Genomic DNA, 16,953 nt, shown 5'->3' on the forward strand with positions numbered 1-16,953 from the left:
TGAAATCAAAATACAGTAATTGAATATAATATTTTGTTGTATTTGGTCTAATAATGAGAAGAATATAATTCTTCTTTATAGGATAATATTTACCTTCGGTAGAGTTCAAAGTTAGTGTCCCCTGTCATTGGATCAACTGAGAATGTTCATCTGTAAAAATCATTCCTACCTTGTGACCCCAAAACAGTGAACAGGTTTGGTCTGTGGGCCATAGTTTGCTGACCTCTGGACTATGTGACCTTTGCCCAAATTAATGCAGATTCCTCCACAGTAGTCTTTAGTATCTTTTCACCTTCAGTGGTTGCTGTTCCTCTGATGAATTGTGTTCCATTCAACTGGATTACTGTTGTTTCTTGGATATTGGTTTCTGAGGCTTTTAATAATACTGTTTTAATTCTGGTGTAACTAGAATATTTTAATAAAAGCATGTGCGTTTCCAAATTTCTTCTTAAAAGTCAGTTTTTAGTATTTAGAGAGTTATTACCTAATAATGATGATGATAATATGGCTAACACTTATTAGATACTTCTGAATGTCAGGTACTGTGCTAAAAGCTTCTTGTTATCTCATTTAATCCTCATAGCAGCTCATTTTATAAATGAGGAAACTGAGGCACAGCAGTTTGGCAGCTATCAAGGTCATAAAAGTAATAGGGATTTGAGCCTTGAAACATTCTGATTTCTGAGCCCACAGTCTTACCTGTTAATCAGTGTTACTTCCCATAGTTAGTATTTTTTAGTCTTGAACTCTTTGCAGGTGACTTTCTCTTTTAATCTAACTTTATTTGTGAAAGACTAATAATCAGTTCTTTACAACAAACAGAAAGGACCCATGAAAACATGAGAGAATAAATAGGATTGTATGGTGGTATTAGGAAATGTAAAGTCAATAGTTTTCTAACTATTTGCACTTTACCTAATTAAGAGGTACCTTTTATATCATGCTCTTGATAGCTTCTCTTTTATGCTATTCTATTTCATTAAAAACATTGGTGTTTGGTCCACTAATTTGATTTCATAGCCAGTGAGTTTCAAATTATACTTTGAAAGATTTCATTAAACATTTATATGCTATCAACTCTATTGTTTGTGGTCAGTTACAAAGAAAACTACTTTCCTGAAGTAGTTGCTTTCTAAAGGAAGGATCAAAAGTCTAGAGCCCAGCATTCTCTCTTTTTTCCATCTAAAAATGCTCTACATTAAACCCCTATTCATTCATTTTGCTGAATGAATAAGAGGGGAACACCAGAGCCTCCAAAATGATACCACGTAGGCTACATGACTGGCCCTTTTTAGACAAGAAAATTTTTTTTTCATTGACTGTTGGTACTTAGGAAGGATTGGCTTTATTTTTGGAAATTTACAAAATGAAGACGGGAAGAGAGGGAGAGAACTAGTGGCTGTTGAAGTTGTTTCTGGTACTTAGGTAATGAGCTACAGACGGAAGAGAAGTAGTTCTTGGAGTCACTGGGACAGCTTGTTTATATCTTTTTTTAGTATTACTGTTTCACTGAGTTATTTAAAGTCTTTTTCCCAACTGGACTGTGAGCTCATTGAGGGCAGAGATCTAGATATATATGTGTGTGTGTGTGTGTGTATCTAGCATCTAATGCTGTGTCTAGTAACTGGGGCTGCTGACATGTTTACATGAGTAAACAGGTGTATTGAAGACACAGGATTAGGGAACTCTTTAGGGGCCTTGGTCCCTTATGTGTTTGTATCTCACAGACACACAGGCACATAGTACTTTAAATGCTACAATGTATAAATAGGATAATGAGATGTAAAATATTAAGTAGCAGAAAATGAAAAGCCTCAGAGAAGTAAATTTGATACACAGAATGGTTCCAATTCAATTCCTGTGTTCATAGTTCACAATGATATCATATTGTAATTCAGTCTTCTTAGCAGGTCAGTAGCAGTTGAATAAAGGATATACAAAGCATGTGTGCATGCTAAGTCGCTTTAGTCATGTCTGACTCTTTGCAACCCTATGGGCTGTAGCCTGCCAGGCTCCTCAGTCCATGGGATTCTCCAGGCAAGAATACTGGAGTGAGTTGCCATGCTCTCCTCCAAGGGATCTTCCTGACCCAGGGATTGAACCCGTGTCTCTTGCGTCTCTTGCGTCTCTTGCATTGTTAGGCAGGCTCTTTACCACTAGTGCCACCTGGAAAGCCCAGCTACGCAAAGGACATTTGGAAAATGCTGCCTATACATCAGTGAATCAGTGTGCATGTCCAGTGCTCACGTCTTGGGTCATTGGTTTGTACATGGTTATCTGGGATACTTTTTTGCTGTACTATATACCATTTCTTAAATAAGCTTCCTGTGTAAGTTACTATGTAATAATTACTGTGCAGATATGTTTGGTATATTAAATATAGAGAGAAATTTTAGATCAAAACTATTGTTAAATTTGATTTTTTTTCTCCTACAGAATATCAGTATTTTAGCTCATAGTTTTGATAGCACTGTCCTAAGGTAATCAGTTTTATATTACCAGCTTCAGTTCAGAGGACTGAGTGAGCCTTCACTGAATACAGTATTACAGCAGTAAGCTAAGTTATTCCAGTCCAGTACTTACAACACCAACATTTTAATTTATAGTTATATCCAGAGCATCATATATAAGAAATTAAGATTGTAATAAAGCATATGGTTCATTGGAGAACATTCTGTAGAAAATGATAACTGTAAGGGATTGTCAGCTATCCAGATAACTTTTTGTGAGTGGTTAATTGCTTCATAATTTTGGATAGCAAAGGTGTTAGTGTATCTGCTTCTTTTTATAAGTGTGAAAACAGAATTTGGAAGGCATTTCCTTTTACTTTTTCCTCACAACTTTTTATTTTGGAATATTTCAAACTTAGGGAAAAGTAGCAAGAATAGTATATTGAGTACCCATGTACCATTCATATAGATTCACCAATTGCTAACAATTTGCTACTTTGCTTCTGTATTTATATATTAAAAATTTATGAATTATTTGAAGGTTGCAGATATCATGATCATAACACTTTACTTCTAAAAATTCTATAGCGTGCAAACATTGATCTTCTAGAAATCAACACATTCTATATAACCACATGATCACACTTAAGGAATTTAGCACTGACACAATACTATAGTCTGAAATACATTCCACATTCAGATTTCTTCAATTATGTGCATATGTAATATGTGTGTGTGTGTATGTCTATATACACACACATATATGACTTTTTTTTTCTAATTCATATTTGGATCAAGGACTGCACATTGCATTTGGTTGTTACATCTCTTAATCTACAGTGCTTCCCCACCCTTCTTCTACATCCTCTCTTTCTTCTCCCTTTTTCCTCACCCTCTTCACAGTTTTGAAGACTCTAGCGGGTTGTTTTGTAGAGTGTCCTCAATTTGGATTTGTCTGATTGTTTTAATTTTTTTCATAAGTAGATTCAGCTTAAACATTTTTTGCAGGAATATTACATAGGCGCTGTGTTTTCAGTGTGTAACATCATGATGCCTGTGACAGTAATTTTGGTGAGGATAAATTTGATCATTTGATGAAGGTGGGATTTGACAGATTTCTCCATGGTAAAGGTACCTTTTCCCTATTGTAATTAATAAGGAATCAATGGGAAAATACTTTGCAATTGTATGTGTATCTTGTTCCTCAATACACCCAGTGATTTTAATATTCATTGATGATTCTTGCCTGAATCAGTTATGGTAGTTGTAAATGGCAGTTTTCTTTTTGCATTATTCAACATTTATCATTTGACATTATTTTACTAAGAACAGTTTTTTCCTCCCTCACTTAAAAAAATTAGTATCAGTTTAGACCTGTGCGTTCTTTTGTTATTCAGAGTATTATCTATTCATATTATTTATTTTGAAACTTATGTTGTCTCATTTGACTGGTGGCAGCCCCTTTTAATTTCCTCTCATGGTTTTTCATTTTTTCCCATCAGATTTTGAGGACTTCTTTACTTACTGGCACCAAATATTAATATTTTAGCCTGATATTGTATTTTCTTTGCTCCAGTTCTGGAATCAGCCATTTCTCCCAAGAAAGCCTGGTTTCTTTTAGTGGGAGTAGTACATAGGGCAGTATGTATGTTCAGTGTTATTGGAATATTTTTGCTTCTAGGTTCTAATAGTAGACAGAGATAGCAAATATATGTAAATTAATTTTTTGGGAAAAAATTTAATGGAAGTATAATTGATTTACAGTATTGTGTTTCAAGTGTACAGCAGAGTGATTCAGTATATTTGCAGAGTATACTCCATTATAGGTTATTACAAGATTATAATTATCTATCCTTGTTGCCTATCTATTTATATACAGTAGTTGGTATCTCTTAATCCCAGAATCCTCATCGTTGAATTTGTAAGCTATGGGTTTGTCATAATAGCCTTTATTATGTTGAAGTGTGTTCCCTCTATACCAACTTTGATTAGTTTTTATCATAAATGGACATTGAATTTTGTCGGATGCTCTTTCTGTATCTGTAGATGATCATGTGATTCCCCCCCCCCTTCTTTTTGTTAATGTATTACACTGATTGATTTGTGGGAATTGAGCCATCATTGCATCCCGGGAGTGAGTCTCACTTGATCATGGTATATGATCCTTTTTATGTATTGTTGAATTCTGTTTGCTAATATTTTGTTGAAGATTCTTATATCCATATTCACCAAAGATATTGGCCTGTAATTATTATTATTTTTTTTGGTAGTATCTTTGTCTGGTTTTGGTATCAGGGTAATGGTATCCTCATGGAATAAATTTAGGAGTAGTCTCTTCTCTTCAGTTTTTTGGAATATTTTGAGATGGCTAGGGATTAGTTGTTCTTATATGTTTGGTAGAGTTCCTGTGAATCCATTCAGTCCCGGGCTTTTGTTTGCTGGGAGTTTTTAAACTAATTGTTTCACTATTAGTGATTGGTATGTTTGCATTGATTCAGTCTTGGAAGATTGTATGTTTTAGAGATTGTATTGTATTTAGATTGTATAGTATTTAGAAATTTATCCATTTCTTCTAGGTTGTCCAGTTTGTTGGCATATAAATATCTGCAGTGTTTTCTTATGGTTTTTTGGTATCTCTGAGGTCAGTTGTAATTTTTCCTATTTCAGTTCTTATTTATTTAGGCTCTCTTTTTCTTGGTGAGCCTGACTAAAGACTTATCAATTTTATCTTTTCAAAAAATTAAAAAACGTGGCTCTTGGTGTCATTGATGTTTTCTATTGATTTTTATTTTGCTATTTCCTGTGATCCTTATTATTTCCTTCCTTCTGCTATCTTTGGATTTTGCTCTTTTTATAAGTAACTTAGGTTGTTTATTTGAGGGTTTTTTTTTGTTTGTTTCTTGAGGTGTTTGCCCTAAACTTCCTTCTTAGAATTGCTTTTCCTGTGTGCTGTAGATTTTGGAAAGTTGTGTTTTTATTTTTATTCATCTGCAGGTATTTTCTGATTTCCTCTTTGACTTCTTCATTGACTCAGTAGTTTTTTTTAATAGCATGTTGTTTAGTCTCCACATGTTTGTGTTTTCCCATTTTTTTCCCCCTCTAATTGATTTGTAGTTTAATACTGTTTTGCTCAGAAAAAATGCTTTCTCTAATTTCTGTCCTTTTAAATTTGTTGGGACTTATTTTGTGGCCTAGAATGTGATCTCTCATGGAGAATGTTCCATGTGTACTTGAAAATAATATGTATTCCACTATTTTCAGATGAAATATCCTATAGATATCTATTAAGTTGGTCTAATGTGTCATTTAAGATGACTGTTTACTTACTGATTTTCTGACAGGTTGATCTGTCCATTGATGCAAGTTGGGTATTAATGTTCCCTACTATTATTGTATTATATTGTCAGTTTCTCCATTTATATCTGTTAATATTTGCTTTTAGGTGTTCCTATATCAGTGGATATATGTTTACAAATGTTCCATCCACTTACATTGATCTGTTATTGGTATATAATACCCTTCTTTGTCTTTTGTTATAGATTATTTTAAAGTCTAGTTCCCCCAGCTTTCTTTTCATTTTGTTTGCTTGGGATACGTTTTTCCATTCCCTCACTTTCAGTCTTTGTGTGAGTACTCTTGCCCGGAAACTCCCATGGACGAAGGAGCTTAGGCTGCAGTCCATGGGGTCTCCAAAAGTCAGACACGACTGAGTGACTTCACTTTCACTTTTCACTTTCATGCATTGGAGAAGGAAATGGCAACCCACTCCAGTGTTCTTGCCTGGAGAATCCCAGGGACGGGGGAGCCTGTTGGGCTGCCGTCTATGGGGTTACACAGAGTCGGACATGACTGAAGTGACTTAGCAGCAGCAGCAGCAAGTCTCTTATAAGCAGCACGTAGATGGGTCATTTTAATCTAATCAGTCACCTCATCTTTTTTTCCTTTTTTTTTTTTAAATTTAAAGTAGTTTGTATTGCATTATAGTTGCTTTGCAATGTCGTGTTAGCATCAACTATATAGCAGAATGAATTAGCCATACATATACATATATCAACTCCCTTTTGGATTTCCCTCCCATTTAGGGCACTGCGGTGCATTAAGTAGAGTTTCCTGTGCTATGCAGTATGTTCCCATCAGTTATCTATTTTATACATAGTATTGATAGTGTATATGTGTCAGTCCCAATCTCCCAATTCCTCCCATCTCACCCCTTTCCCCCTTGGCATTTGTTCTCTATGTCTGTGAGTTTGTTTCTAATTTGCAACCAAGGTCATCTATACCATTTTTATAGATTCCACATATATGCCTTAATATACTATATTTGTTTTTCTCTTTCTGACTTATCAGTGACCTTCACTCTGTAGGTCACTTTCTGCCTTACTTCACTGTCTATGTCTATCCAACACCTTATGTCTTTTGATTGGAGTTTTGGTCAGTTGACGTTTAAAATGATTATTGTTAGATAAATACTTCTTGACATTTTTGTTGTTTTCTGCAAGTTGTTATTCTCTGTTCTTCTTAGTATAATTTCTTCCATTGTGATTTTATTTTATTCAGTGGTATGCTTGTGTTCCTTTCATTCTGATTTCCTGTGTCTATTGTAGGTTTTTGATTTATGGTTACCATGGGATTCATATGTGTTGACATATAACTATCTACTTGTTTTAAACTGATAGTTACAGAAGTTCAAACACATTTTAGAAGATCTACATTTTTAACTCCCTTTCCCTACATTTTGTGTTTTTTTTTTTCATTTTGTGTTTTTGAATTCATATTTTACATCATCATATTTATCCCTGAACAGTTCTTTGCAGTTATGATTGATTTTATAATTTTTGTCTTTTAATCTTCATAATAGCTTATTTAAATAGTTGATCCACAACCTTTACTATATATTTGGCTTTTCTAGTGGGGTTTTTCCTCTCCTATAAATTCTTCTTGTAGCTTTATCTTTTTTCACTTAGAGAAGGCCCTTTACTACTTCTTTTATAATTGATTTAGTGTTGATGAATTCTTTTAGTTTTTGCTTCTCTCTTCTTCAATTCTGAATGATAATCTTGCTGGGTAGAGTATCCTAGGTTGTATTTATTTGCCTTTCTGCACTTTAAATATATCATGCTACTCTCTCCTGGCATGCAAAATTTCTGCTGAAAAATCAACTTAAAACCTTATTGGGGGTTCCTTTGTATGTGACTCTTTTTCTCTAGCTGCCTTTAGAATCCTCTTTGTCTTTAACTTTTGCCATTTTACTTACGATATGTCTTGGTCTCTTTGGTTTTCTCTTTTTGGGATTCTGTGCTTCCTGTACCTAGATATTTGTTTCCTTCTTTAGGTTCAAGAATTCTTCAACCATAACTTCATCAAATATTTTCAACCCTTTTTTCTCTTTCTTCTTCAGGACCTCTATAATGTGGATAGCATATGCTTAATATTATCTTAGAAGTTCCTTCCTCATTTTTGAAAAAATTGTTTTTGTTTTGCTCCTTTGATTGAGTAATTTCCATTATTGTATCTTTCAGAGTGCTTATGGTTTTTCCTGTATCACCTGGTCTGCTGTTAATTTCCTTCTAGTCTATTTTTCATTTCAGTTATTGTATTCTTCAGCTCTGATTGATTCTTTATATTTTCTGGTTCCTTGTAAGATTTCTTACTGTGTTCATTTGTTCTTTTCCCAGTTTCAAGCATCATTCTTACTATGAATGCTTTATCCAGTAAATTATTTCTTTCATTAGTTTTTTTTTTTTTTCCCCTTCTTCTTTTCCAGGGTTTTCTCTCATGTTCTTTGATTTGAGGCAAATTTCTCTCTTCTCATTTTGGTAAACTCTCTGTGTCTATGAAATTGGGTGAAGCACATTTATCTGTCCTGGTCTTGAAGGTATATTTACATGGGAGTGTCCCTATACACTCTGCAGATGCCCTGTGACTTTGTTAGGAGAGCTGGATCTGAAGTGAGCACGGGTCACATGTTTGCTCAAGGTGGACTCACAGCTATCATCTTGGTAGGAGGTGAGACTGGAGATGAAGGTGCTGGAGCTATTCTCAGGTTTGAGCCAGAGCTGTGCTTAGTGGTTGTCACTGCCCTCTTGGGCACAGAGTCATGTCCTAATATGCTGGAGCAAAAGCCTTGAAGTCTGGGTCCAAGGTGGTTCTGTTCCCTTTAAGTGTGTTCTCTCTCCCCTCTCAGCAATGGAACTATCGTCCCAAAGGGGAACAACACTAAAACAAGAGGAGCTGGTACAGGCCAAGTCGTTTGCATGGATGGTCACAGCATGCCACCCAGAGCTCAATACAGCTCCTCATCAGTTGTCTCCGTTAGTATCAGCAGTGGTTGCAGTCTCCCTATTCAAGTGCAGTGTCTTGTCCAAGCCAACTCTGTCCCCTCCAAGTGTGCACTATCCTTGACAATGCACACTAGCCTTCACACTGCTGCTGGAGCTGTATCTCACAATATTGTGTGAGTCCTGGTATGACTGCCCCCCACCCCCACCTCCTGAAGTTTTTAACTTTTAAAATTATCTACATTGAGCCTCAAGCAATTTATCAGCTGAATTCAGTCTTTCCTACCTGAGTGCTGGTTTCTGTGGCAGTTTCTGCTTCAGATCTCTGCTCCCATAAGCTGTGATTCTTTGTTTTTACCTGTCTCTTCAATCTTTGCAGTTTGCCCTGTGTCCTCTCTTATGGATCTAGGAACGGTTGCTGATTTTCCAGTCTGTTCTGCCTTTTTTTTTTTTTTTTTTTTTTGCTTGTCAGGACAGAATGAGGACTTCTGAGCTCTTTACATGTGGAACTGGAAATCACTGCCAGCCACTGTCTTTTTTTTTTTTTTTAATTCTTCCACTTCATTTTTCATATTTATTTACTTACTTATTTTTGGTTGTGTTGGGTCTTAGTTGGGGTGAGTGGACTTAGTTGCCCTGAGTCATGTGGGATCTAGCTCCCTGACTGGATATCAAACCCACCTTCTCTGCACTGGAAGGCAGGTGCTTAACCACTGGACCACCAGGGAAGGCCCAGTCAGTCCCTGTCTTTTAATTGTGAATTTTACTTGGCTAGCCCCACTCTGTCAACGTGCCAAAGCTATTTTCTTCTATACAATTTTTTATCCATATATAACATTGACATTTACTCCTAGCTTTAATCATTTTGACATAAGCAGTATGATGTCAACAGCAGTTATTGAATACCATCGATTTGAATTGCAATTTCTTTTTATTATTAATTTTTACTTATTAAATTTCTTAGTACTTATTGCTTACTCATATTTAAGAATTTTATAGAGTTGTGTTTATTTGTAGTGTAGTTTGTTTCCTTTATCCATTTGTCTTTTGAAAGAGGGAAGTTTTATGGATTTTAAAATGCAAATTTTTGAATGTCTGAAAATGGCTTTAGCTTTATTCTTTCACATGAATGCTCATTTTGAGGGAATATAATTCTGTTTCATATGATTTTCTTTCAGAACTTCAAAGCTACATTTCATTGTCTTTTAACATCATAACATGCCAAAAATGATACGATACCAGTTTTGGGGGGGATTTTTTGGTAGGCAGTTTTTGTTCCCTGTTAACTTAAAAAGTTGAGAAGCAAAGGTCTGTAGTCTTAAGATTTCTAATTTGCTTTTGTTTTCCTAAGAATAGTTCTATTAGAATTAGTTTGAATTTGAAGATAGGTAAGATGAAGGGTATAGTTATATTTAAAAAATCCCAACTAATAAACTCCCATTTTCCCCCCCATATCTTAAGCTTGAATAAAAGGAAAGACCCTCAGAGTCAAATAACCTTCCCTCCTGTGGTCATCCTACAATATCTTTTTAATGCTTGTGTCAGTGAGTAATGCCCAGTTGCCTGGGGTAGCATATTCTCCTTCCTTCTTTTTGACTACGCCTGAATTTATGTATTTTGAGTTGGAATATAGCTTCCTCAACAATTTGTTTATTGTCTTCTTAATGGACAGTTCAAAATAAAGCTCCTTCTCCAGGCAGTTGTAATTTTAGTTTAGATGATGAGCTAAAGATGGTGTCTTCTTTTATACCTACAATTCCTATCCAGGTGTTGCAAAATTTGTAACTGCTTTTTAACTGATTGTTGAAAAGTATGTAATAACTTTGTATCTTTTTATAGAAATAATTTGTATCTTCAACTGTCCCTTTATTTAATTTTTTTTTTCAACTTAGACCTTGTGTGGACAGTAATGACCTCACGTTTCCGATTGCCTGCTGGCAGAACCTACAATGTACGTGCATCAGAGTTGGCCCGAGATAGACAGCATACAGAGGTGGTTTGCAACATCCTTCTTCTGGATAACACTGTACAAGCTTTCAAAGTTAATGTAAGTATTTTATGTCTTTTTAAATTTTGATATTTTTGTTATGAATCTGAATTTATACTAAGTTTTAAAGCTAAAATTGTTTAATTATAGTACAGTTTGAAAAGCCTTATTCAGTGAGGAAAGTCTTGTTAGTTTGGGTTTGTAACTGTCAAATACACATTCTAAATTCAAATTGGGTCTATTAAGAGGTTGACAAGCCAGCAGTGGATTATTAGTAGAGCACATCAATAGTATGTGGGTGCATGCGTGTGTGTACTCAGTTGTGTCTGACTGTAGCCTTTGAAGCTCCTTTGTCCATGAAATTTTTCCAGCAAGAATACTGGAGTGGGTTGCCTTTTCCTCTTCCAGGGCATTTTCCCGACCCATGGATTGAACCTGCGTCTCCCGTGTCTCTTGCATTGGACGCGGATTCTTTACCACTGAGGTTTTTGTAAATGTGTTTGAAAGTATGAACAATGGCATTCCTCTTTTTTTTTTTTAATTTAAAATGATTTCAAACCTACAGAAAGGTGAAAGAATAATATTATGAATACCCACCTACCCTTTTCCTGGATTGACCTGTTGTTAACATTTTGCTTGTTTCTTTTATCTTTCTTTTTCTGTCTGTATTTTCCTAGCTTTCTGAAAGTAGGTGATACACTTTACCTGTGTTTCAAGAGCCTATTGTGTCTGTCATTCAGTCGAGTCCTACTCTGTGACCCCATGGACTACATACAGCCCATCAGGCTCACCAGGCTCCTCTGTCCGTGGAATTCTCCAGGCAGAACACTGGAGTGGGTTGCCACTCCCTTCTTCAGGGGATCTTCCTGACCCAGGGATGGAACCCGGGTCTCCTACATGGCAGGCAGATCCTTTACCATCTGAGCCACCAAGAAAGGCAGCCTAAGAATCTCATAGATGACTGCTATGCCATTATCACATCCCCAAATTTAACATTATGAAAACAGTAGTACCTAGTACATAGTCCATATTGAAACTGGAATTCCTCATTTCCACATCTCCAGGATAACACTTTGGTCTGCTTCCTGCTGTGTTAGCCAGGTATTTCTAGACTTTTAAATCTTTACATAATATAGAATATTAATCTTCAGAATTCCTCCCTTTTGTAACAGCATGGATAGATGTCACACTAAGTGAAATCAGTCAGACAGAGAAAGGCAAATATGGTGTGATTTCACTTATATGTGGAATGTGAAAAAAACCTGAACTCAGAGAGTAGAATAGTTTTGGCAGGGCCAAGAAATGGGCAAGATGGGGAGATTGGGTTAAGCTTTCAGTTATCAGATAAGTAAGTTTTGGGGAGCTAATGTACAACATGGAGTCTAATGGCAACAGTACTGTGTTACGTGGTTGAAAGTTGCTAAGAGAATGAATCGTTAATTGTTCTCACCACATACTATGCCTATGTTACATTTCCTATCTGACATAATTTTCTTGTTGTGTACTTTAGTTGATAATAGTTCTATATTTTTCAGTGTAGTAATCAGCATGCTATCTACTTATTCTTTCAGGAAGATATATGTTTACTATATTTATTTTATATATGTTTATATTTATATCTTTTTAATATGTTTTGTATAGTTAAATATCATTTCTAATAGAGTTGAGTATATTACTAGGAACTTTCTCTATCATTACTTTAGGATACCAGCAAACTTATGGGAAACAATATGAGAAACTGACTGTTGGATATGTAATATATTTATTCCTCTTGGTGTCAGGTCTGGAATCATTCAGAGTCAGAGTTGCTTTGCACTTCTGTTATTGATGCTGCATATTTTAATCTATGTGAACAGTTCCCTATTTATGCAGCTTACAGTCTGTGCAGTGGTTCATGGTAGCCTGCATACTAGTAGAGGAGCTTAAACTTTACTAGTTGTTCTTTCATGTCCATTAAGTACCTGTAAGTCTCAGAAATCCCCATTGTGGACAGTTCCTAGATTCTCCAGCATCTCTTCACTGGGAAGGAGAACCACTCAGTTTCATTTGGAGATTACCAATGAGTGATTTGTAACACCTTAGTTGTTGGAGCCATTACTCTCCCTAAAGATTTTTGTATCATAGGTAAAATATTCATTGTTGCCAAAGCCTGCTTTTTTTTCCATCTGATATTCATCTCATCAAAGTTTTTCCTTTATATTTTTCTGAGAGAAAATGTTGTGTTAAAGGAGTTGATAGAACTTTATTAGTTCTCTCTTTGTGTGGACATAGGAGTGACATAAGCTCATTACTGTTACTTCAGTTTCAAGTTCTGTTTTCATGGCCGTTCATTTTACTGTAGTCGGCCTATAGATCTGTCTCTGTCATGGCCTAAATTATCATCAGTTTACCAAAAACATGTTTCTACTAGAAACTTTAAAATACATAGTATCTGTACTATAAAAGCAGAGACAACTTTACCGACCAAGCTATGGTTTTTCCAGTAGTCATGTATGGATGTGAGAGTTGGACCATAAAAAAGCTGAGCACCTTAGAATTGATGCTTTTGAACTGTGGTGTTGGAGAAGACTCTTGAGAGTCCCTTGGACTGCAAGGAGATCCAACCAGTCAATCCTAAAGGAAATTAGTCCTGAATACTCTTTGGAAGGACTGATGCTGAAGCTCCAATACGTTGGCCATCTGATGCGAAGCCCTGACTCTTTAGAAAAGACCCTGATGCTGGGAAAGACTGAAGGCAGGATGAGAAGGGGATGATAGAGGATGACATGGTTGATGATGAGTCGGTTGCATCACCGACTTGATGGACATGAGTTTAAACAAGCTTCAGAAGCAGTCCATGGGGTCGCAAAGAGTTGAAATATGGCTGAGTGACTGAACTGAACTGAATTCGTATTATACATGGATTGATTTCAGTCTATGATCATTTTCCCCTAATTTTTGTTTTTATTTTCACTTTGGTTAGAGCTGTTTAGCAGTAGCCTGTGTGACAAGGAAGGGTTTTATAGAACCAGCCTGTTGCAATTATTAGGGCTGTGCAAGAAATTACCCCAAAACTTCATGGCGTGTTTATTATCCTCAGGGATTCTGTGAGTCAAGGGTCCAACAGAGATGATTTATACCCGCTGCTGCATATGTTGGACCTCAGCTGGAAGACTCAAAGTCTGGAGGCTAAAATTCTTTGAAGTCTAGCTCACTCGTATGACAGTTACCTGAGACCTTAGATGGTCACCTGTATGTGACCTCTTATGGAAAAAAAAGCAGCACCAGGATGTGGCCACATTACCTTTTCTCATCTGGCTTTGAAAGGCACGTAATGTCAGCTCCACCATATTCCATTTGTCAAGACTATCACAAAGTCATACGTGGGATCAAGGAAAGGGTAATAGACTGTCTGTTGATGGAAAGTAGCAAGGTTCTAAAAGATCATGTGGGGTCAGACAACTGCTGTAGACTCTGGGGAAAGTATAATCTGCCAGTGTGTCCTCTGGTGGGAGGCTTCCATCTAACACATTCTCTTCACACAACTAAACCTATGTTCGCCTTCATATGTTCTTAAGAATGTTCTCCCACAATTGTCTCCCTTGCTACTTGAAAGATGGCTTACATATCAGAGGTCAGAGATAAGAGGGAGATTTAATTTTTACTGTCTACCTACCTTTTATATCATTTAAATTGTTTTTCTGGGTTTTATATATTTATTTTATATGTGAATGTATGTAAAATTGACATATATAGTTATATTTGGAAAAACTGAAACAATACTCAAAATATATGATCATTTATTTAGCACACATGATTCAATGCACAGTTCTGAGGCACTTCATAGGTAGCAGTACTTAAAGACAAAACAAGAGTCATGCAGTGAGGATTTATGTTTGTTTCTTTTCATTTTTGTCCACATAGCATTATTCCCTCAGTTTCCTTTTTGTTCTCTTTGTTATGTATCTCTGATGTACTCAATAAAGAATAACTGATAATTTTTTAATTGAAGTATTGATACAATTAATTTATAAAATTATGTTGTTTCTGGTATACAGCGTAGTGATTCATTTTTGTTGTTGTTGATTATATTCTACTATAGTTTATTATAAGATACTGGGTATAATTCCCTATGCTGTACTGTAAGTTCTTGTGGCTTATCTATTCTATGTATAGTAGTTTGTTAATTCCATACCCCTAATTTGTCTTTCCGTTTGGTAACCATGTCTGTTTTCTGTACCTGTGAGTCTGTTTCTGTTTGCATATATATTCATTTGTATTATTTTTCAGATTCCACAGAAGAGTGATGTATAGCATTTTTCTTTCTGCTTACTTGGTATGATAATACCTAGGTACATCCTAGGTAATATGGTAAATGGCAATAATGCAGTCTTTTTTATGGCTGAGTAATATTCCATTATGTATATATACCACATCTTCTTTATTCATTCATCTGTTGATAGGCACTTGGCTGAGTTCCCCCTGGAACTCCTCGAGCATCTACCCCCATAACCAGAGCCTGCCTACTTTACTACTTTGTGCTCACCTACACCTCTGATTTTACGGGGAGCTGTCCCCCACCACCTCTTTCGGAGAAGGAGTTAACTTAGAGCTCCAGTTAATAATAATTCCTGGGCGTGATAAGAGTGTTTTAACCTACAAACTCCTCTGAAGGTTCTCTGGCCTGCCTGACAGGCTTGTCCGGCCACATGTGATCGCTCACAGCCTCCCAACCGTGAGAGGCACAAGATGCTTTAAACCTTCTAAAAATAGGTTCCTTAGAAAAGTTAGAAAACTGTAAGTATAGTGGGCTGATTAGAAATTGTATTGGTGAAGGGTTTTTCATTTGTTGAGTCAATGTTTGTTGCTAAGTCTCCACATCCCCTGCCCTTACACACATTAATGAATATATAGAAGGAATAAGTATTAACCTTTGATATTAATCACGTTAGACCTTAGGCTAAGTAAATTCTTTCCTTAACTAAAACCCACTACACCCTCACCCTGTAGGAATGTAACTTTATTTGGGTGGCGTCTGTTTTGAGAATAATCAGCCCTGGAGAAATAAGTGTCCTGGTTGACTGACTGCTGTCACAAGGAGAGGGTCATAAATTGTCAGCAGGCCCCCCTGGCCAGAAGATGATGTAACACCCCTAAGACCTCTGTATACATTTGTATGAAGCACCTGACTTTGATAAAAGTCAGGACTGCTGACCCCACGTGACTTTTGCATAACATCTCAGTGTATAAAAGTAGACCATGGAAAATAAAGAATTGGGATCAGTTTCTCGAAATACTGGTCTCCCCATGTTTCTCTCTCTTTCACTCTGGCTGAGTCTCCATCTGGAGCGCGGAACCCACCATGCTTACTAATTATGCCTGGGCTTCTAAGATCCGACCGGGGAGGCCTCAGTGTCTCCTCTCCTTCGGGAGAACGGAAGGACGCCTGTGGCCTACGTAAGTGGTGCAAACTTCTTGTTTTGAAGTTTTATTGGTCTCCCTGTAAACCAAGCCACTCAGCCTCTTTTCTCCACTGAATTTTCCTACTGAGCTATCCTCATTCTATTACTCTTTATATCTTTAATTAATATCTAATTGAAGCTATTGTATCCTGATCCTCGCCTATGCCGTCTCTCCTTCGAATACCCTGGATCAGCCAGGCCTGGACCCCGGCATGATATGACTGAAAAGGGGTTAATATGTAAAATATACAAACAGCTCTTATAACTCAATATCATAAAAACAAACATTCCAATAAACAAATGGGCAAAAGACTTGAACAGACATTTTCCCAAAGAAGATATACAGATGACTAATAAGCACATGAAAAGATGCTCTGCTGCTGCTGCTGCTAAGTCGCTTCAGTCATGTGCGACTCTGTGTGACCCCATAGATGGCAGCCCACCAGGCTCCGCCTTCCCTGGGATTCTCTAGGCAAGAACACTGGAGGGGGTTACCATTTCCTTCTCCAATGCATGAAAGTGAAAAGTGCAACTGAAGTCACTCAGTCGTGTCCGACTCTTAGCAACCCCATGGACTGCAGCAGGCTAGGCTTCATTGTCCATCACCAACTCCCAGAGCTTACTCAAACTCATGTCCATAGAGTTGGTGATGTCATCCACCCATCTCACCTTCTGTTGTCCCCTTCTCCCCGCCTTCTGTCTTTCCCGGCATCAGGGTCTTTTCCAATGAGTCAGTTCTTTGCATCAGGTGGCCAAAGTATTGGAGTTTCAGCTTCAGCATCAGTCCTTCCAATGAA

The 16,953-nt window shown here is 36.7% G+C and overlaps 1 protein-coding gene across 4 annotated transcripts in view; it reads left to right on the forward strand.

Moving 5' to 3' along the window:
* PTPN4 (protein tyrosine phosphatase, non-receptor type 4 (megakaryocyte)) overlaps positions 1-16,953 on the forward strand; it is a 212,308-nt gene that overhangs the window by 41,607 nt on the left and 153,748 nt on the right. For all 4 annotated transcript variants that reach the window (XM_010860800.1, XM_010860797.1, XM_010860801.1 and 1 more), the window contains exon 2: positions 10,621-10,775. In XM_010860800.1, the coding sequence (XP_010859102.1) occupies positions 10,638-10,775 (138 nt within the window). In that variant the 5' untranslated portion in view covers positions 10,621-10,637. The remainder of the gene's footprint in view (positions 1-10,620; positions 10,776-16,953) is intronic.

This window comes from Bison bison, unplaced genomic scaffold (assembly GCF_000754665.1).
Source record: "Bison bison bison isolate TAMUID 2011002044 unplaced genomic scaffold, Bison_UMD1.0 scf7180017864471, whole genome shotgun sequence".
Lineage (NCBI taxonomy): Eukaryota > Metazoa > Chordata > Mammalia > Artiodactyla > Bovidae > Bison > Bison bison.